The sequence below is a fragment of the Mobula hypostoma genome, chromosome 1, assembly GCF_963921235.1.
Source record: "Mobula hypostoma chromosome 1, sMobHyp1.1, whole genome shotgun sequence".
NCBI classification, from domain to species: domain Eukaryota; kingdom Metazoa; phylum Chordata; class Chondrichthyes; order Myliobatiformes; family Myliobatidae; genus Mobula; species Mobula hypostoma.
In genome coordinates, this window is record NC_086097.1 from 43654957 (window position 1) to 43677312 (window position 22356).

The 22356-nt window shown below is 37.9% G+C and overlaps 1 protein-coding gene across 5 annotated transcripts in view; it reads right to left on the reverse strand.

Annotated features, from left to right (window-relative positions):
* ppp2r5ca (protein phosphatase 2, regulatory subunit B', gamma a) overlaps positions 1-22356 on the reverse strand; it is a 159958-nt gene that overhangs the window by 37248 nt on the left and 100354 nt on the right. For all 5 annotated transcript variants that reach the window (XM_063047310.1, XM_063047303.1, XM_063047316.1 and 2 more), the window contains 6 exons: positions 18860-18968; positions 14907-14960; positions 11746-11916; positions 11447-11574; positions 9296-9397; positions 1073-1145 (listed from right to left, as the gene is read on the reverse strand). In XM_063047310.1, the coding sequence (XP_062903380.1) occupies positions 1073-1145; positions 9296-9397; positions 11447-11574; positions 11746-11916; positions 14907-14960; positions 18860-18968 (637 nt within the window). The remainder of the gene's footprint in view (positions 1-1072; positions 1146-9295; positions 9398-11446; positions 11575-11745; positions 11917-14906; positions 14961-18859; positions 18969-22356) is intronic.

Below are 22356 nucleotides of genomic sequence, written 5' to 3' on the forward strand. Positions count from 1 at the left end.
CTAACACTATATCAGGTAAATAATCTAACTATGGGAGATGCGATAAAGTAACAAAGATGGATCTATAGCTACTAAAAGCCATTATTTATGGATCAGTATCACTGGCTCAGAATGAGTCTTTCCAGTGGCCTTCCGCATACTTCCCAAAACACCCATCTTTGAAAAATTATGAAGAAAATTAGACAGAACACAGTTAACAGGGAACGAGTAAAAGTTGGCCTTGAAGAGGGCTATAATTCCTACCACAAACATGAAATTAAAGAACTGAGTGTGGGAGGAAAAATGCACATTAAGTTACCTTCGTTTGTCCAATTGTAGACTGACAGACTTTAAAAACTATATATTCTGATATTCATTCAAGGTCAATATTATCACACTTTTGCAAATCAACATTTCCCTTGATGCAGAAATGCAATTTAAACAACTTGCTTGCTGTTTTTAAAATTAAATTTATCAAGTTTTTAATATGGTAAAAGTAGAACACTGTCACTTCGGACACTATATATAGACAGGACACTTGAAATACATTTTCCAATAGAAAATAGTTTTCTTTGTGTCCCTAAATGAATAATTATGAACACAAGAAATTCTAACAAATAGAAGAATTGAACAACATTAATAATGACTGCACTGCTAGTTGAGAGAACACCTTTCTCCCAATGTCACCAATATATTACACTAACAATTTTCAATGGCTAAACACTGAACAAAAGCAAATGTCAGAAATCAACAAATGCAATTCTAACTAATCAATATGAAGAGCTGGTATGGTAGTTAATAGGTATATTACAAGCGTGAAATATGACAAATAATTCCTTTTAAAACTTTGTGCAAATCAGCCAGCAATACAAGTTTACAAACAAACTGAAATATTTAAATGTGCAAAATGAATTAGAACATTTAATTCCATTTTCAAATTCGTTATTTTGAAACATGTACAGTTAACCCTTACAGTTTAATTAGCCTATGCAAACAAAGTTGTTCTCTACTAGAAAATATGAAGTTACTATATTTTTATTGCAGCATGTATTATACTGTCCATAGCCAACATTTATACCAACAATAAGCATACCTGTGGATTTGCTTTAGCTAGATTTTCTATTTTGAGCCAAGCCTCTTCACGTTCTTTCAATTTTGCTTTCTCCCTAAACATCACAAAAAATTGAAAGAATTAAAGGGCAACCAAAAAATTGAAGACTTTCACAGCTGGAACAAGATCAAACTACTAAAACAATTTCAGTGACATTGTTCACCCGTGCAGAACTATTAACATGCATGAAAGCAACAAAACCACAGAAATTTACAATTTGTGACAACCATATCATGATGTTTATACTCATTATCAAAGTAATCTTAATTGGTTCGTCTTTCTGTTAATTATCCAATTTATAATAAAATGCCAAGATTGATCCTCAGAAAGGTACTGGGCATGTATCTACTATCAAAATTGTTTTCAGTTTTCTCTTTGCCTGCTCAGAGCCTAAATAGATCCAATATCCTTAGTTTCCTCTCCTAACTATTGATCCTTTATTATATATTACTGTGAAGAATATACACAAATGCATCTTTTTACCCACTTCGTACTTTCAATAAGTATCAAGCTCTATCTCCGAATCTGAGCTAGGTGTTTATAGTTTCAAAGGATCAACCAGAGATACTTATAGTTCGTGAACAAAACTTTTGCATGTGCCTTTTTTCCCCTCTGGACCTCCAGCCTCTTTCTCAAACACAAGCCTTTGTTGCTTACCAGCCTAGATCTTCAGACTTACTGTTAATTCACTCTTTGGTCTAAAGCTTAGAACTTTAGGATTATTATAGCTCAGGACGTTGTCCACATCAAGTCATCAAATCTTATTTAAGCACTTTTGCCAGTCCTGCTCTCATTAGTACATCCCACAGTCCTGCAAATTCTTTCCAAGTCCATTCTGAAGGTACTAATTGCCTCCAAACTCACATAAGCAAGGAATCCTTACCACTCTTAGACTAACACAGCTTTGCCGCACACTTATTTTACTTTTTGCCCCAAATTTTGGGTATTTTCTGATAGTTGAGATATAACTACTGGGAATTCAATTATTTTTAGCTTGCTCATAAAGTAAAACTGAAAGCATCCTCAGTGCATATTTATCTCTTACAGGTTTTGCATTTACTGATTATTTTACTTAGATCTCAGTTACACCGCTGACTGTTCACTTTCCACCCATGGTCTGAATTTAGACTTCGATCAGCCAAGTTCATCATGCGGTATGTGCATGCAGAACTATAGCACAAAATATGTTTAGTTGAAGGAACAGCTCATTACGGTATCTGAGGGGATTTTCTGGTCTGGTAGTCTGAAATCCCTTTTCTAATGACATTTTCTACAAATTTGCCATTATTATTACCTCTTCTACTTGGGCTATTACTTTATTAAATCCCACCTTCACTCAACTTTTATCATTTATAGGACTGTGACCAAACTATTTTAATGAGGAAATTGAAGGCATCATCCCTGGGTCTTTTGCCCTTTCTTATGATTGCTACCAGCTTTCTATCCTCCCTCTTGTCCACTTTCAAAATCTCTGACCTCTATGTTGGTTGCTCCCAGATTCTGACCTCAACACCCCTCCCCTTATTGCAGGCCAACAGCAGGGCTTGCCATTTACCATCCCAGACTCACCTGCTTCTACAGGAGGGCTCATGAAGTAAATCCATTATATCCCTTGAGTTGTATAAAAAGGTGCTGTGCAAGGAATAAAATGTGCTCCACTTCAGAAATAAATACGGTTATTGGAGTTTACCAATTACCACATCAAAACAAACAAATTTTACTTTTGAAATTTTGCCCGTCTTGTCTGCAATATACCAATTTTTCCTAATACTAATCTCACAATCTAGTTACAACTTAAGCAATTTACCTACAGTTGCTTTCAGAAATCCAAATCCCTAAGTTTCACTTTTCACCTACACCCCTTAGTATCCTGTTCTTTCACCCTCCCATAAAAGATATTACCGCACAAATCACAATTAATTTCACCTACGTTCAATTAATCTATCTCCTCAAAGTATCTCAAGTCCATTTTTTGCTACTGGCAAACTATTTACTGTTAACTACAAACTAAAAATTCTATTCCTGCACATATACTTCGCAAATACTAATTTGATTTGAGGTATGTTGTATTTCCCGTTAACTAGCTGATAATTCTTGCATAGAACCAAAATGATATTCCTTAAGGAGTAGTCTGTACACTGTGCTTGAGCTAGTAATAATCTACTTAGCCTTTCACAAAGCTGGATCATTTGTTTACCCTGAAAGTAATTACACAGTACTCCCAAAAATCACCAGATCTATTTCTACTGCCTTTTCAGGTTTGCATTCCAGAGTACACCTTGCTTAGAAAAGTTGCGGCAGTTCTTCTACAATATGCTTGAATTCTTTTCATTAGCCTTTTGATGGACAACTTGATGTATGCTTTTCAATAATCAACACACATGCTATCCAGAACTTACCAATGATTACAGCAAACATTTAATGTTAATTAGACAGATTTCAAAATAATGAAGATAGTCAAAGGAAAATAAATTTTCCATTGTTGAGGAAAGTTAAGCTCAAAGCAATGTAATGATGGTTTCTGGGTAAAAAATATTAACCAGCTTTGTGAAAACCCAGGTGAGTTATTACAAAGTAAAAGCAATGACTTAAACATGAAATCAAATTCAGAAGATAGGTAATCAATTGTAATGTTTATTTATACTCTTTACAGATACTAACTGATTTGTAGAACATTTGCACATTTTCTATTTCAGATATCCAGCATTTGCAATTTCTTTCCTTGAAAATTAGTCAAAGCAAGTCAGCTAAAGAAATACAAGGGGAGAAGAGAAAGATTGAAAAGGAAAAAATAAAAAGCATGCTCCCAGACTTGATTATCACAGGGCTATACAGTAGGGAAGTAATGGCCTTCATTCCTTGTCTACAAATTCAGACTCCAAGGGCAAGGAAATCTTTTGTTGATCAACACCTACTATTTACCTCAGTTCAATGTTGGAAGAAGCACTGAAAGTAGTAAGGCTACTTAATGTAACAAGGCAGAATGTACTCTAATTGGAAGACTTCAACGTCCATCACCATATCTAGCACCACTACTGATGCAAGATGTAACTACTGATACGAGAGAGATGGGTTGTGAAACTTAGCAGGGATAAACCTGCTTGTTGTTGTCCTCACCGAACTACCAATTCCAAATGCACCTATCCATGGAGGTGCTGGTAACAACATTGGAGGATCAACCACACATGAAATGCTGGAAGAACTCAGGAGGTCAGGCAGCATTTATGGAAATTAATAATAAGTCCATGTTTTGGACCAAGATGCTTCTTCAGATCTCAGGATTCAGTTCAGTAATTTCAGAACTGATGTGCAGCTCAAAAACTAGAGACCCATTAGATTCACAGCCACCTATAGCTGCAGTTGCATTTTACTATGGTCTGTAACTTCATGCCTTTGTTTACCCTTCATTGCACCATTAACATTAAGAAGAGTAGCTGTGGGGAAAGTCGATGTTAAACCTACAAAGATAGAAATCGACTGGCTGATGAGCATAGTGGGCTAATGTTCCAAGAAAGGCTCTCAGGATTACAGGTGTAGATGAAGCCACAGCTTGTGAGAAGCTAGCCATCAGTAGCTTACACCACAGACGACAGGTTGCTGCAGCTACTGTGTTATACAAAATGCACACCAGCCACAGCCCTGCAGACCTTCACGCCATGCTGCCTTCACCTTATGAGAGATGGTGCACCACCCGATCAAGTTTATCTATGCCTGCTCATTCTGTTTCTATGCCTGATGTGAGACCTACTGGATAGAAGTAAACACAAAATACTCTGCAGATGCTGGGGCAACACTCACAACATGCTGGAGGAACTCAGCAGGTCGGGCAGCATCTGTGGAAATGATCAGTCAACATTTCGGGCCGGAACCCTTTGTCAGGACTGAAGAGGGAAGGGGCAGAGGCCCTATAAAGAAGGTGGGGGGAAGGTGGGAAGAAGGCTGGTAGGTTCCAGGTGAAAAACCGGTAAGGGGAAAGATCAAGAGGTGGGGGAGGGGATAGGCAGGAAAGGTCAAGAAGGAATAGGGGAAAACACAATGGGTAGTAGGAGGCGGAACCATGAGGGAGGTGATAGGCAGCTGTGGGAGGGGGCAGAGTGAAATAGGGATAGGGGAAGGGAGGGGGAGGGAATTACTGGAAGTTGGAGAATCCTATGTTCATACCAAGGGGCTGGAGACTACCTGGACGGTATATGAGGTGTTGCTCCTCCAACCAGAGTTTAGCCTCATCATGGCAGTAGAGGAGGCCATGTATGGGCATATCCAAATGGGAATGTGATCTCCCCCTCCTTTCCGTTATCCCTATTTCACTCTGCCCCCTCCCCCAGCTGCCCATACTTTAATGGGATACAGTTTGTCAATATGTTCAGGAGAGTTTCCTTAATCAATATGTAGAGTTCCCAACTAGAGTGAGTGCAGTACTGGATCTCCTGTTGGGGGAGTCAGATACGGCAGGTGACAGAAGTGTGTGTAGGGGAACAGTCTGCATCATGCTTTGAGATAATTACGGAGAGGAATAGGATAGGTATTCTAAACTGAAGGCCGGCCAATTTTGATGGCATCAGAAGGGTTCAGGCAGGTGTACCTTGGGATAGGCTGCCTTCCAGCAAAGAGGTGTTTGGTAAGTGGGAGGATTCGAAAAGTCAAATGTTGAGAGTATAGAGATAATGTTCCTGCTAGAATAGGGGTCGCCAACCCGTCGATCGCGATCGGTCGACCTTTGAGACTTTCCCAGTAGATCCCAAAAAAAATCAAAAATAAATGCACAAATACTGTTGTAATGTGAGCATTATAAAAATCAGTAATACTAATTAGGATAATGGTAATATAGCAATACTTTTGCTACAAAGCTGTTTGTAAAGAGAGATTGTTTCCGGGTTGAGGGGTTTTAGTTCCGTTCTTCCTGCCCAGTGCCATGTGTGCAGCACCCCCGCCATGAACTGCGTTTTCCGCGTAGCTCGTGCTGCATCAACGTGACCAATTAAATTAGGTACGCAGTGGTTCCCAACCACCGGGCCACGAAGAATGCAGCGGTACAGCGGTAGTCAGAATGCACCCAGCACATTTTTAAGAAGAAAGCCAAAATAAACAAGCTAATTAATTAGGTGCCACCCGGCACGTAAATGTCGGCCCAGATCAGAGGCGATTGGCAATTGCGTTGGGAACCACTGGGTAAGAGTACAGATTGTCACAAACGTCAATATACGGCACTCACTCGTAATATCCTGATAGCATGGCGGAGGCTCCATGAAAGAAGGAGAAAACGTACAAATTCCATCAAGAATGGGAAGAGGAATTTCTATTTACCTTGGTGAAAGACAAGTGTGTGCGTATGTTGTGCAACCAAACACAAGCACTGTCTAAAAGAGGGAATCTGGAGCGGCACCACAACACCAACCACCAGAAATTTAAAGACACCTACCCCACAAAGAGTGCAATTTGTGCCTGAAAAGTTCAGCTGAAATCGGGGTTGAAGGCCCAGCAATCGTTTTTCACAAAACATGCTGCTATTGAGGCATCATTTCGTGTAAGTCACCTTTTGGCTGAACACAAGAAGCCTTTTATAGATAGCGATTTATTCAAGGAAGCAATGGCCATTACCGCAGAGACTGTTTTTAATGACTTTAAAAACAAAAGCGACATCACAATCGCAATACATAATATACCGCTTGGCCCTGCAACAGTGACAAGGAGGGTAGAGTCACTGTCAGAGGACGTGGATATTTTTCACTACAATTTGATGAATCCCTGGATGTAATGCAAACAGCTCAGCTTGTTGTATTTGTCAGAATGGCTTTCCAGGATTTTACAACAAAGGAGGACTTCCTTACTCTTTTGCAATTAAAGGAGAGAACGAGAGGTGAGGATATTTACAATGAGTTTAAAAATTATGTCTGTGAAAATGACAACCCCATTCATCAACTGGTGGCAATTACTACTGATGGAGCCCCAGCAATGCTCAGTGTGCACGTTGGTTTTATAGCACTAAAAGTCAGTGCCTACTTTGGATCAACTTATCTATGTGAAATTGCATTTTCACAGATGAAAAATTATTAAATCTAAGTACAGGAGCTGTCTTACTGACAGACACCTCACAGACTGTCTCAGACTGGCTGTCTGTAGTTGAGCCAAATTTCAGGGAACCAGCAACAAGTATTCAGCCCCAGTCATCACACTGAGTGCAACAGTCAATTTTTATTCATTTATTTTTCGTGTTGAAATAAAATTAAATAATGAAACTTAGAATTAAAGGTGTGAAGTATTGTAATATTCTTAAAGAAAGATATGCTAGTTACAGTGTTTGAATTCTTGTTTGAATTAATTTGAAAGTTTGACAAAAGTATTTTGTGTAATTCAAATACAATTAGCCCAAAGAAAAGGCGAGGTAGGGGATCTTGGGCTTAAAAAGGTTGGTGACCACTATGCTAGAATAAAAGGCAAGGCTAACAGATTTAGGAAAGCTTGCTTATCGAAAAATATTGAGGCCCTAGTAAAGAAAAAGGATGTGCATACCAGGTATAGGAAGTTAGAATCAAATGAGGCACTTGAGTAAGAGAGAACACAAAGAGAGAAATCAAGAGGGCTAAAAGAGAATACAAGGTTGCTCTGGCAGACAAGGTGAAAGAGAATTGAAATGCTTTCCAGAGGTATAGTAAGAGCAAAAGTTGGTCCACCTGACGATCACCATGGTCATCTCTGCCTGGAGCCAAAAGAGATGGAGGAGATCTTAAATGATTTTTTTTTGCACCCATTTTTACTTAGGAGACAAGGACAGGGACTATAGAATGGAGGCAGAAGAGTAATGACGTCATGGGCCAGAGTACTGAGTACAGGAGTTGGGATGTTGTTGAAGTTGTATATTGGTGAGACCAAAATTTGGAGTTTTATGTGCCGTTCTGGTCACCTATCTACAGGAAAAATATCAACAAGATTGAAAGAATACAGCGAATTGTTTGTTATGTCTCCCCGCCCGCTAGGAAAATCTCTTTCTCCCTTATTAGGGAGAGAGAACCTGTGGTATGTCCAATACCAGGTGAAACTCGATTTCTTTGGGGTACTGCAAGTCTGTGTCTTTGCTATTGCTTTGCTCACGCTTGAGTGCTCGGTGGTGGTGCCAATGCTTTTTTTTGCCCGCTGAAGGAGGGGATTGCTGCTCGCTGCCACCTACACACGGGAGGGGAGAGCGGGGGGGGGTGGATCTTTGGGGTTCTAAGATTTAACTGTCATTCATTCTTTGGGGCTCGTTTTTGTGGATGGTTGCGAAGAAAAAGCATTTCAGGATGTATATTGTATACATTCTCTGACATTAAATTGTACCTTTGAACCTTTGAAAATTTACAAGGATGTTACTGATACTTGAGGACCTGAGTTATAGAAGTAGAATATAGAGTTACAGAAGTATACAAGTAGAATAGGTTAGGACTTTAGTTCCTGGAGCATAGGAGAATGAGGGGAGATTTGATAGAGGTATACAAAATTATGAGGGGTACAGATAGGGTTAATGCAAACAAGCTTTTTCCATTGAGGTTGGGTGACACTAGAACTGGCAGTCACAGGTTAAGGGTAAAAGATAAAATAGTGAAAGGGGACCTTTCCACTCAGTGGGCAGTGCAAGTGTGGAATGAGCTATCAGCAGTAGTAGTGAATGCAGGCATGCTTTTAACATTTGAAAGAAATTTGGAGAAGTACATAGATGGGGCATGTATGGAGGGCTAAGTTCCAGGTGTGGGTCAATGGGAGTAGGCATAATAATAGTTCACATTGGACTGGATGGGCAAAAGGGCCTGTTTCTATGCTGTAGTGCTCCTTGACTCAATATTCTAATTTCTGCTGAGCCATCATAATTGCAAGGCCCACGTACAACGAGTAGCAGCATTAAGCTATCCATACCAAACTAACAAAGTGAATTGGTTGAGTCTTAATTATTGCTGCCAGTTCCAATTTATTTAATAATTGAATTTTACAACTTCCCATGGTGGAATATGAACTATTTGTCTAGTACAAGTGGCAAACCATCAGATTAGATTTTTTAAAATTATTAGATAACTGATTGGACACTCCTTACTTGTTCCATTAACCTTTGTTGCTCCATTAAAAAATGTAATATTTGGGCCCTTTCACATGCAAGTATGACGTCAAATATACAATATTTACAATTTTATGAGAGAATAAAGCTGGTTATACCTAGACAGATGCAAACGAACTTACTTTTGCCTTTCTGCTTTGAACTGTTGAGTGCAGTCATCAAAAAGTTTCTGATTCATTTCCATAAAGAGTTTCAAAGCATTGTATATTAATCCATGTATAGTCCTATATATACACAAAACATTAAATTAAGGCAGGTCTGGTTACATTGGACTGTAATACAATAGATTCCAGTTAATTGGGCCATCGATTAATTGGGGCAGCCACTTATTTGTGACAACTCTTAAAGAACAAAAAATAAAGAAAATAACTGGGTTTCACTTTATTTATTTGGGACACTAATTACCACTTAATTGTGGTAGGGCACTATCGCCAAACAGTTTCTAAATTGCATCAGTCATATGCTCTAGTGTGTCCATTAGACACTACATTGAGCTTAAGGCAAACAGTTTTTAAATAGCATCAGTTGCATGTATTTGTATTCAAAATGTAGTGATTTTTGTCACTGATAGTTAGCGGGAATTAATTAGTAGGATAATTCAGAACTGTTTTGCTTACTGTGGTTTCAAGCATTTAGGCTTGGAGATGCCTGAAACACCCGTGAGTGAAAATGAATCAATTTCACTACTTCAATAAGTTAGGAACTACGAAGGTATTGATAACCTTAAATGTTACGATGAAAATGAAGATTTAGAATGTGTAATCGTCAATAGCATTGCATGAGGCAGTCCATTATCTGCACTAGGTGTCTGCTAATTTTGCTCCTTTAAAATCAAAAGAACATGGCATTATACACTCTGTCAATAACTATTACAGTTTTATAGTACTGTAGTAATAATGGTAATGTTCCAATTTGTTTTGTATTTAATTTGAATACATAATTTGTTACTCAGTGAAACAGCAGTTTTCCCTTTTTTATACCTTTTTGACCATTTCCATGAAACATCAGCTAATTGGGGCAGTCGCTTAATTGGGTCAAAATGGGTCCCAATGTGTCCCAATTAACTGGAATCCACTGTAATCTAATCTGCACATCTATTAAATTTAAACTTGTGCTTTCTTCCCAAAGAAATGATTTACATTTTAATGTAAACGCTTCCTAAACTACACCCCATTTAAAAACAAAAAATGTAAATTTAAACCACTCAGTTGTCTGGAATCAGATCAATTACTCACTTTACCTCCTACCTAGCTACTACTTTTGTTTAAAAGACCAATTGATAACTGAAACAGTTTGTTGTTTTGCACAAGGTGAAAATTACCCATTAAGATATCAGCCAGTCAGAGTAATAAATGAACGAGTCCATGCTTGTGATACAAGTTCAACATTAAACATATAAATATACAGTTATTGACTACAGGAACTTTCATAATGCAATCAAGCTTTCTAATTACATTCCTAGTAAACCCAGGAAACAAATTAAAATACATTTAGCAATATGTACATAAATTATGCTATGCTGTCTTTTGACAGGTGACCTACATTTAAGGAAAGTACATTTCAGCCATAGGTAAATGAACAAATTAACTTTCATAACAGATCCTCTGGTGTTTCAAAGTGGTGTTGTAAAGTACTAAACACAAGACTAGAGAATTTACCAACTAATTCAGGAGTACAAATGGTAAATTGTGAGGGTTCTACACAGAGGCAGCATAGTTTAAAACTTATTTGTCTAGGTTCACAGAGAAACAATTTCTTTTAATAGGAAAAATAAATAAGAGGGCAGAATCCTAAAATTATTATTCTGGTCATTTCTTCAAAGCAGCAAAAAAAAAACAGAACCCCCTTACTCTCAAAAGGCTATGGCTGGTGAGTCAGACTTTGTGATTAAGGGCATTGGTGATGTAAAACAAAGATGATGAATGGAATAGGGTGTAGATTATAACCTTATCAAATGGCTGAACGGATTCAAGTGGCCGAATATCCCAGATCACATCTCAATGAAAACCGTTTATACATATTGGCATCAAACATACTTCATGGTTCAAAAAAAAAGTTGGATATTTCAAGTATATTCCATTTTACATTGTGTAAATGAAATGTTTGTTTTTATTTCATGTGAAGATTTATACAGCTAAGTTTGGCAATCAGAGAAACAACCCTTTTCAACATTCATGCTTTTATTAGAGCAACTATTACCTAGAAATTGTTTTAAATTTTTTTTACTGAGCTCCTGAAAAGCCAAAGATAACACAAAACAGTGGTCCTCTTACTTGTTCCAATGAGTCTTTGAATTACGATACAAGGATGGGAACATAATGGGTAAGATCTTGGCCGCGTTGTCACTGATAAGGCTCATGATGTACTCATTATTCCAATAATAAAGGGCTCGTTCTGCCACCTACAATGTAGAACAAAAACAGAAAGAATTATGTACACTATAATTTTCAGATGCAACTTTTGTCATTTCACAGAAGCAGACCCTTTATGGAATGACAATTTTGGTTTGAAACCAAAAATAAAGACACAAATTAAAGTAGTATCTCAAATTTCTATGTAACCTAATGCTCACTTGAAAATGAGGACTGGAAACACATTTTGCCAGCTGTCGAAACAGGGGTTCCATGACCTTTACAAATTCTGAAGGTTCAATGACATCCAAAATCTCTTCCAGTTCGTTTAGAAACATCACTTCTTTTGGACTATGCGTCTTTGGCCAATACTTGAGCAATGCCATAACCACCTATAAAAGTCAAAGCAGTACTGGAGCTCAAAACTTTGAAAACTCTAAAACACATTCATATGCTTGAACAAAGTAACAGCAAAATAGTATCACAATTGAATAAAAATGGTAAGTACTAGTTTGTGAAACTGCTTACAAATTAAGTTTATTAATATTGAAAACTTCTTACTACAGTTAAAATGACGGCTCATGCAAATTTTTTAGATTAATTCATTAAGATGTTTGCATTTTAAGTTCAACAGCTATTGCATTTGAAAATTTTAATCTTTAAATTTTCCACTATTAGATATATTTCCAATTGCCTATTACCAAAAAAAACCTAAAATTTATTATGCATTGTATCTCAAGAAGTTCAATATTCCTAATTGAAATACATTGTGTGAGCTTTTATAGGTATGTAAAAAAAAAGAAAAAGAAAAACAGCTTAAAAAGTTGGAGGAATAGAGTATAAGGGAACAGAAGAAACTTTGAGAAGGTCCTGCATAAGGATGTTGGTTAACAAAATTTAAGCCATGGTTAAGAATTGGCTCTGAAGAGGAAGCGAAGATTGGGATTAAATACATCATTCTCATGTTGGCTGCATAGGTGAGGTACCAAGGAGACTGCTGCTTGAGCCCTGGATATTCCCAATTAACATTATTTACTGAGGGGACAAATGTCATGTTTCCAGTTTGACAATACTAAATTAGGCGGATTGAGTCTAATAAAAAGAACGTAAAGAGGCTTCAATGCGATAATAAGCTGAACTGGTCAAGAACAGAGCAGAAGGAATACAATTGAATTGCCATATACAATACAATTGCCAGGTCAATCACTCTGGTGGACAGAATATTTGTCAACTGGTCAAGAACAGAGCATGGAAACATAGAAAACCTACAGCACAATACAGGCTCTTCAGCCCACAAAGCTGTGCCGAACATGTCCTTACCTTAGAACTGCCTAGGCTTACCCATAGCCCTCTATTTTTCTAAGCTCCATGTACCCATCCAGGAGTCTCTTAAAAGACCCCATCGTTTCCACCTCCACTGCCGCCGCCAGCAGTAGGAATATAATTGGAAAATTATAAAAGCAAGGATGTAATGTTGAGGCTGGATGTACATTTTTTGAGAGAGGGTTCAAAGTAGGTTCATGAAAATGATTCTGGTATTGAAAGGCTTGCCATATGAGGAGCGTTTGATGGCTTTGGGCTGCACTCACTGGAATTCAGAAGAATGAGGGGTGACCTCATTGAAACCTATCGAATGGCGAAGGGCCTCAATAGAATGGATGTGAGGTGGGGGAGTTTAAGACCAGAGGACACAGCCTCAAGATAGAGGGGCATCTTTTTAGAATGGAGATGAGGAGAATTTTTTTTTAGCCAGAGCGGGGAGTCGGTGGAATTTGTTGTCACAGGTGGTTGTGGAGGCCATGACATTGGGTATACTTAAGACAGAAGTTGATAGATGCCTGATTAGTCAGGGCACAAAAGGATATGGGGAGAAGGCAGGAGACTGGGGCTAAGAAAAATGGATCAGCCGTGATAAAATGGCAGAGCAGACTTGATGGGCCAAATGGCTGATTCTGCTCTTATGGAAAGTACCAGGTCAACTACATCGGTGGACAGAAAAGCAGAATATTTGTTAAATAGTAAGAGGTTGGATAGTGATAATGTTTAAAGAGACCAAGGTGCTTTTATACACAAGCATTTTGCATTGTCTTCTTTGTGTTACCAACACAATTATACTTGGCATGATCTCTCTATATGGCATGCAAATAAAAGTATTTTGTTGTGTCTTGGAGACAATCAAAGCAAAACTGATAAGTAGTACATAGTTTAGTACTGAGATGAGGAGAATGTGTTATTACTTGTGGTGAACTTTCTAACTTTCTACCCCAGCTGACCATGGATGCTGTTACTATGTTCATAGAAAACTGTCATCAGAAGATCTTATGAGCATAAGGGAATCAATGGATACACCAGCCACAATCTAATGAACAGCAGAGTCAGCATAACTTATTTCTGATCCTATTTCTTATGTTCTTATTTGCTAAAAATAAACTCTTGAAAGATGAGAGAGTACAAAAAAAAGCTGGCCTCATCCATTTAAGCCTACTCCACCATTTTATATAATCACAGTTGATTCTGTACTTCAGATCAATTTCAAAACCATCAACCTATCCTCTAATGTACTTATAAAAAAAACATGTCAACTCTGATTCCAATCATTGACTTGCATCCTTAGTCCTGAGGTAGAGAATTCTAAAGATTTACAACCACATAGAATGTAATTTTATTGTGTTCTTAAAAAGCCAACTTCAGTTTCTAGATCCTTCCACTCAAGGAAATGCCTGTATTCTGTCCTCTATCAATCCCTTTCAGAGACTTTTGTTTCCATGAGATACCCAACCTCTTGTTGGTATAGATCAAACTTCCAATCAGCATTCACAGGTCAACATGTTCTCTTACCAAGAATCAATCTTGTAAATTCTATACATCCTATTGCAACACAGACTGTACGTAGTACATCAACTATCATCTCAGTAATGCCCTGCACAACAGTGGCAAGACTTTAACATTTCCATTTGAGTTCTCCTAACAATATGCAAAATTCAAATATCCTTAATTGCTTCATGTACCTGCAAGATTTTACTCCACCTGAGCCTACATATTTAACTAAATGAACACAAATATTTATGAATCTTTCACCATTCTGAAATAATGAATCACTTATTTTGTTCTCCACCTGCCTCCTTTTCTTCACTCGGTCAACTAATGCTCTTTTGCAGACACCACTTTACAGTTTTCACATCTAACTTTAAATTTAGATACTTTATATTGTCTTTTTGAACGTCTAACTGGAATATTTTCAAGAAGTCAAAAAGAGAATTCAAAACCTTGAAACAAAACCACAAGACACTTTCAAAAAGGAATATTAGTTACACCTCCCCTAAAATTATTATAACATCTAAACGTAAAATAAACAGAGATCATATAATTAATGTCAACTCACAGGTTCCGTAAGGGTGCTGTCTTTTTCTAGGAATTGCACCACACAGTACGCCAACTAAATAAAGAGTAAAACCAAGTTAAAGCAATGTACATATTTCTCTTTACAACTTAAATGCTTGTGTAGTAGGCTCCCTCACTTTGCATAAAAAACTCTTATTCAAATGCAATGTTGTTTAAGAGTATCTTTACACATCCAAATTTAATGGCAAATCATAGATATCAACTATGGAAATTCCCATGATCTTTGCCAAAGGAGGAACTAATCAAAATTGCTTAAGTTTTACTATATGGCTGTGCGGATATACAACACAGAAAATAAAAGAAGTTGTTGAATTTTGCTGACAACTCAAGGTCTTCAAATGACAAGGTAAAAAAAAATTGCCATCAGTGCCAAACCATTGCAGGAAACTTACACAGTCTCGATTACTGAGTGGAATTAGGTATTGTCAGTGCAATTGTTACATGCTCAAGGAGATCTGTTTTTTTTTGTGAGAATGATGTAATGGTCTTTTGGAGGTCACCTGATGTGATTTTCCCACCGATGTGAGGTCACGTGATGACATGTGCCCCGTGACTATATAAGGGTTGACCCAGGTGACGCAGTTAGTTTTTGAGTTTGTAGATTTCCAGGTAGAACTTGTTGTGCCTCCGTTTCTGTTGCGTGTTTGTTTTTGTGAACGGAAGGTGCGTTTTCTTACAAGATATTGTATTATTGGACTGGGAATTTGTGGCTGGAAGTGTCAATTTACTCAATTCTGACAGTTTTGAAGGGAGAGTGAAGAATTTATCGAAGTGAAGGATCGAGAAAAGTCGGCATCGTTTGGCAGTTTAATAAAGAATCAACCTTATTGAGTCCTCGTTGGAGAGAACCTGCATTGACATAACTCTTGCAAAAGGGCAATGAGTTCATGCAAAAAGGTGCTCTCTCTCGCTAAAGGAAGTTAAAGTCAGTCGATTTAAACTGTTTATTTTTGGCATCATGAATCCTGTAGACAGAACCAGCAGTAAAGGTGCAACTGTGAAGAAATCCTTCTCCAGAGAAGTCTCTCCCAATTGAATGTGTAAAACTGTTGGACTTTCAAAGTTATCGCTTTAAGAACTATATCTGACTGTATCGCTTTAAGAACTGTTTTCGCATTTAACGCTTTAAGAACCAGAGCCGAGTGAAGTTGGTGAACGGCTGTGTACCTGTTAACCTCCGGTTAAAGTTTTCCCTTTTTTTTCCCCATTATCATTTATACGTGTTTAATAAATATTTGGTTGTTTTTATAAAACCTGTCTCGATTAATATTCATTGTTGCCGGTTACATAACACAATATAGTGGTAAAACTTTTGACGAGGTAATTTAGAGTAACAGTGTGCAGCGAAAAGCAGAGCTACAGTCAGCCCTCCTTATCCGCGAGTTCCGCATACACGAATTCAACCAACTGCGAATCGAGAAAACCCGGAAGTGCTCTTCCAGCACTTTTTGTTCGAGCATATACAGACTTTTTTTTCTTGTCATTATTCCCTAAACAATGCAGTATAACAACTATTTTACATAGTATTTACATTGTATTAGGTATTATAAGTAATCTAGAGATGATATAAAGTATACAGAAGGATGTGCGTAGGTTATCGTGGATTAGGATTGAAAAAAAACGGAAGTTCTCTTACTAAGTAAGTCGGAATAGGTACATCTGGTATTACTTAGCGTCAGTTAGTTAAATGTTTGTCTTAGTATATATTTTACCTTTCTATGCATATAACACACTTAAGAAATGTATGTTTCAGCACCGGGCTCGGGAATGGAAGTTCCCGAGTTCGATCCAGTGACAGACCGCTCCTGAGCGCGCTCCATCCGTGCCGGGTTGACGTGGAGGATCAAAAACCCAAAACCCAATAATTAAACCACTGCGTTGCTTAGTAATAATTGTAGTTTTCATTGGGACAGGGCCTTTCTCACTTTATCGTTTAAAACTGTCCCGATTGTTGACCAACCGTAGCCTAACGCTTTCCAGTGACCGATGGCGTTTCACCTCTTTCCGATTACTTTATTTTCAATAGTGATCGCGATTATTTTCGTGAACGGAAACACTGCGGATTCAGAGCTCCCCCGCCAGGTTCTAATGTCCACCGCACTGCGACAGGTTAAATAAGGTCCGAGGTTCCGCAGGGTCCTAAGATCCACCGCATTGAGACAGGTTGAAAGAGGGACTTGAGCATCCGCGTTTTTTGGTATCCGTGAGGGGTCCCGGAACCAATCCCTCACGGATAAGGAGGGCCGACTGTACTGAATTCTTCCCTTTCACAAGCAGGGCACAAAACAAACTATTTACAAACTAAAAGTGAGAGCAAACTATTCTGCAACTGAAACCAAGAGGACACAAAGGTGACCTAGGCAGATTATTTCTTCTAGATTTATTTTTTCCTTTAGGAATAAATGGAATCTTTATTATTGTAGTATAGCCAATTGAGAGCTTGTGCAATTCATGATAAACTTTTGTAATGACCAAATAAATGAAGATCCATTACCTTTAAAACTTGGCCTCATTAAATTTGAAATGAGTGTCAATTTTTGTTAGTTTGAGGCACATAAAGAGCTGCATTAGCACCATAAAATTCAGTAAATCTCTAAAGGATTGTGTGTAAAGCACTAGTTTCATTATTAATACTTTATTTTACTTGGAGATACAGCACAGAATAGGCCCTTCAAGCCACACTGCCCAGCAACCTCCAACAACTCCGATTTAACCCCAACCTAATTGTGAGACAATTTACAATGACCATTTTATAAGTGGTGGTATTTTTTAAATGATATAATTTTTATTAGTTAATAATAGTTATAATTTGGTTCATGGAACACTTCAGCAAGTTAAGTTTCTTTCATAGCATTTAACCAAATTTCAGAAAAAAATCCTTTCATTTGTTGTGAACAATTTTTCTTTTTTCATATCTTTCAGTTGTAAAGATTTTCAAACTTGTTAGCTAACTAGTCCATTAGTCTTGCGAGACCATGGATCTGCGCCTGGGAAGTCTTCACTCTCAAGGGCACAGACCTGGGCAAGGTTGTATGGAAGACCAGCAGTTGCCCATGCTGCAAGTCTCCTCTCCACAACACTCCTCACCAATGTTGTCCAAGGGAAGGGCATTAGGACCCATACAGCTTGGCGTCAGTGTAATCGCAGAGCAATGTATCATTAAGTGCCTTGCTCAGGGACACAACATGTTCCCTCAGCTGGGGCTTGAACTCACGACCTTCAGGTAGCTAGTCCAATGACTTAACCACTTGGCCACGTGCCCACTGATAGCAAACTACTAGTAGCAAACTAACAGCTAATTGATAAGGGATGATGAATTATCCTAGGTGTGACCAAGTAACCTACGAATCTGCAGGTATCTGGAATTCAGGAGAAAACTGGAGCAAACCCATGTGGTCACAGGGAGAGTGTACAAACTCAAATAAAGAATTTTTTTCTGAAATTTGGTTAAAGGTTGTGAAAGAAACAATTAATCAAATTATAAACTTGAAAGACAGCGGCAGAATTGACCCTGGGTTGCTGCCGCTGTAATGGCATTGCGCAAATTGCTACACTATCGCGTAGAATAGTACTGTCTAAAATCCTCATGCATTACATAAACAAAATATAACAAAATAAAAAAAGCTATAAAAAATATCACAAATGGTAGGTTCAATAGTCAGTTGCATGCACACTGAGCTATCATGAAGAGTAAGATTAAAAAAATTGTGTCATGGTTGCATTTAGGAATCAATATTAACAGGTTCTTTCTCATACTTTCATAGAAAAACAGGTTAATGCAACATTACACAACATATTGCACTATATAACTTGCCAGAATAAATAAACTGATTTGTTTGTGTGTTAATCCAATGTGGAATTAATGACTTAATATATTACTGCCTCATATTTTAAAACATCTATATTTGAGTAATTATCTAAATTTCAAATTACCTGTGGATGATAGACACTAAGAGATTTTACTTTGTGAAGTGGTAGCAATACTTTCAGAAGGAAAACTTTATGCTCTTCTTTTAATGGCAAAGCAAATCCATTAATTATACTGAAAAGAAAAAGAAAAAAAATCAATTAATTGAACAACTTGACTTTGACTAGTTGAAACAAAAAGAGCTGCTTATTACTAGATTGCCTGTGGAATTTCTCAAAATCAAGTAATAATTAGGCTGTTCCAATGAAAATGGAGAAAAAGTTGGACACAAAATGCAAGTCCCATCAGTACTGAAATTCAAGCACAGCTACAAAACCAGTTCAGCTGTTTATATTTTCACCTACTACTGTTGTTTGGGGCAAAGATAATGCTCACCATTCCAGACAATTCTAATTGTTTTACAAATGAACAGAAAAGGCACAGAACTCAGTAAGGATAAAGGGCTGTGCAGGTAGTTACTTCATACATCAACAAAATAAAACAACTACTTGGTCCAGCATGCTCTTTTAAGTGAGATGGCTCAAGAAGCTATCATGAACTGAAACAAGAGAAAATCTGCAGATGTTGGAAATCTGAGCAACACACACAGAATGCTGGAGGAACTCAGCAGGTCAGACAGCATCTATGGAAAAAAGTAAGTAATGTTTCAGGCCGAAACCCTTCAGCAGGAGTCATGAACTTAAGATTTTTGAACTTGTTTCTAATAAAAATCAGACAGCATGAATAAAAGTACTCATGCATTTAATTCTTCTGCCAGATTTATATGACAAACATAATTTGCACTAAGAATATATTTTAGTAGAGAAGGGAAGATAGGAGCTAGGAGTTTGAAAGGACTGTAAAATAATTTCACTACCTCAGTGTAGTAAAATATAAATTGATAAAATTTACACTATTTACCCATGATGCCACTTTCTAGAAATTATAAACCTGTTTTCCCAGGTCTCTTTATTCCACCGCACAGCGTTACCATTCACTGTATATGTGATACCCTGGTTTGTCCATTTAAAGTGCAACACCTTACACTTGCCTGTGTTAAATTTCACCTGCCATTTTTCAATCTATTTTCCCAGCTAGTAAAGATCATGCTGCAAACTTTGATGGCCTTGGGTGTCATGTGCAAATATGCTCAATTTTTAGTTCCCCTTTCCCGGAGTAAAGACTGTTGTTAGCTTCAGATTATATTTCTCCTTTTAATATCACAACAAAATTATAAGTCTGGTTTCTAGACTGATAACAATGGGAAAGCACTTGTGCTTGAAACATCTAACTGCTCCCCCCCCAAAAAAAAATCTAGAGTGAGATCTTTCCTGTAGGATATGAATGTTCAGAAAGCTACAAAATCACTTATTTTTCTGGTGACGTTGCTCAAGTAGAGAATATTAGATTATTTAATAGTTGAGTGGTGCCACAACAACAACCTTTTACTCAATGTCAGCAAGACCAAGCAGCTGGTTACTGACTTCAGGAGGAGGAATCCACAAGCCCATGAGCCAGTTCTCACTGGGAGATCAGAGGCAGAGAGGGTTAGCAACTTTAAGTTCCTCGGTGTCATCATTTCAAAAGGACTTGTACCGGCTCAGCATATAAGCGCAATTACGAAGAAAGTACCGCAACGCCTCTACTTCTTTAGGAGTCTGTTAAGATTCAGCATGACATCTAAAATTTTGACAAACTTTTGTAGTTCTGTGGTGGAGAGTATATTGACTGGCTGCATCACAACCTAGTATGGAAACACAAAAGCTCTTTAATGGAAAATGCTACAAGTAGTAGTGAATACGGTCTAGTCCATCACAGGTAAAGCTCTCCCACCAAGTACTGTCACAGGTAAGCAGCATCCATTATCGGGGACCTCCACCACCCAGGTCATGCTCTCTTCTCACTGCTGCCATCAATAAGGTGATATAGAAGTGTTAGGACTCACACCACTGGGATCCATGTTGCAAGGTTTAAGTTTAGTTCAGTTCAGCGTCATGCCGCTAGCCCACTGCAGACCACAGGGCTATTCTTTGCCGAAGCTCCTGAGTCTGCACTGATCACCCTGTTCAAACTGCTCAGAAACAGCAAACGTAGAGTAACCAAAATCCAGAAACACATGCAACATAAACCTCAAAGCCCTCCAAAACAGGTCCGCAGCCTCTCTGATCAATCCTTGGAACATGGATCCCAAGACTCTACACTTTCCTCTGACTGCAGCTAATGAGGGAGAGGAAGACTGCTGATGGCGCTGAACACCCGCCTGTCCTCTGCTCTTATCCTCATTGATTTCAATCTTGCTCAATGTCTAAACCGGACAGAAGCAATGGAGTTGATCATGGCTTCATGCCCTGACTCCAGGCTGCAAACTCCACTTCAAACCTCACTGAACTCCCTTGGAGACAGCAAAGCGGAAGATCGTTCAATTGGCTCAAAAACACATAATCAAAATGTATAACACAGGTTCTAATCACATGCTACTCAGTAATAGAATATTTGAAAGCAGTAGTAACAGTAGTAGTTTCATGAATTGTCTGCAGGACATTGCCATTGGCCGCGTTGCTCGCCGGTGCATCTTACGAATTCTTCAGACCTCAACTCAGTACAGTTAAAATCTAGTAGCCAGCTGTCAGAATTGTGTTATAGCAATTGGCAAACTACTAAGTAACATTTGGTAAAGTTCAGGAAATTCCTATATGCAACAATAGATATTAGTTACCACCTCTACAATATGGTGTTGTTGATACTTGTTATGAAAGAATTAATCCTCAATGCAAAAATATTATTTAATATTAATCTGTTCACATGACTGCATTTATATATGGCCTTTCACTTCAAATCATTTCAAAATGCTGTTTTGCTAATTACATTACTTTCAGAAGTGCACCAGCTTAGGTATGCAAGAACAGCAGATGGCAGCAATTACCTGATATTCACATATCTACATTAGTGCATACAAGTAATCTTTTCCTGTAGATAAAAATAATTACTTTATTTACTAACTGAAAACTCTTCATAACTATTACATGAAATAATCTTCTCTTAATAGCCAACCATGACAGTTTCAATAATGAAGGAGCACCAAGTATTTTATTTAAGGTGCTGGTTTATTGTCACTAGTTAGAACACTGTATCTGCTAGCACTTATTTAGAATTCACATGCATGAAAAATGCAGTGTCTTCAAACAAAGAAAGGTATTTTTCAGAAGCAGAGAAAACATAATACAAGACAGATGGCTAGATGGCCTACTCCTCTTTCTTTCTAAGTCACTCTATAATTCATCAAGATCATGGCTGATCTTCTACCTTTTACAGCACTATCATGATTCATACTGGATCTTTGGAATGAACACGATGACTGAATTTTTACAGCCGAGCAGAGTAAAGAATTACAAAGTTAGCCACCCTCTGAGTGACATCATTTTCCTCATCCAAGTCTGAACTGGCGCTAATACTCAAACAGTACCCCACGACTGTGGGCTTCTCAGTCAGGAGAAACATCCTCCCTCCATTTAGCCTACAGAAC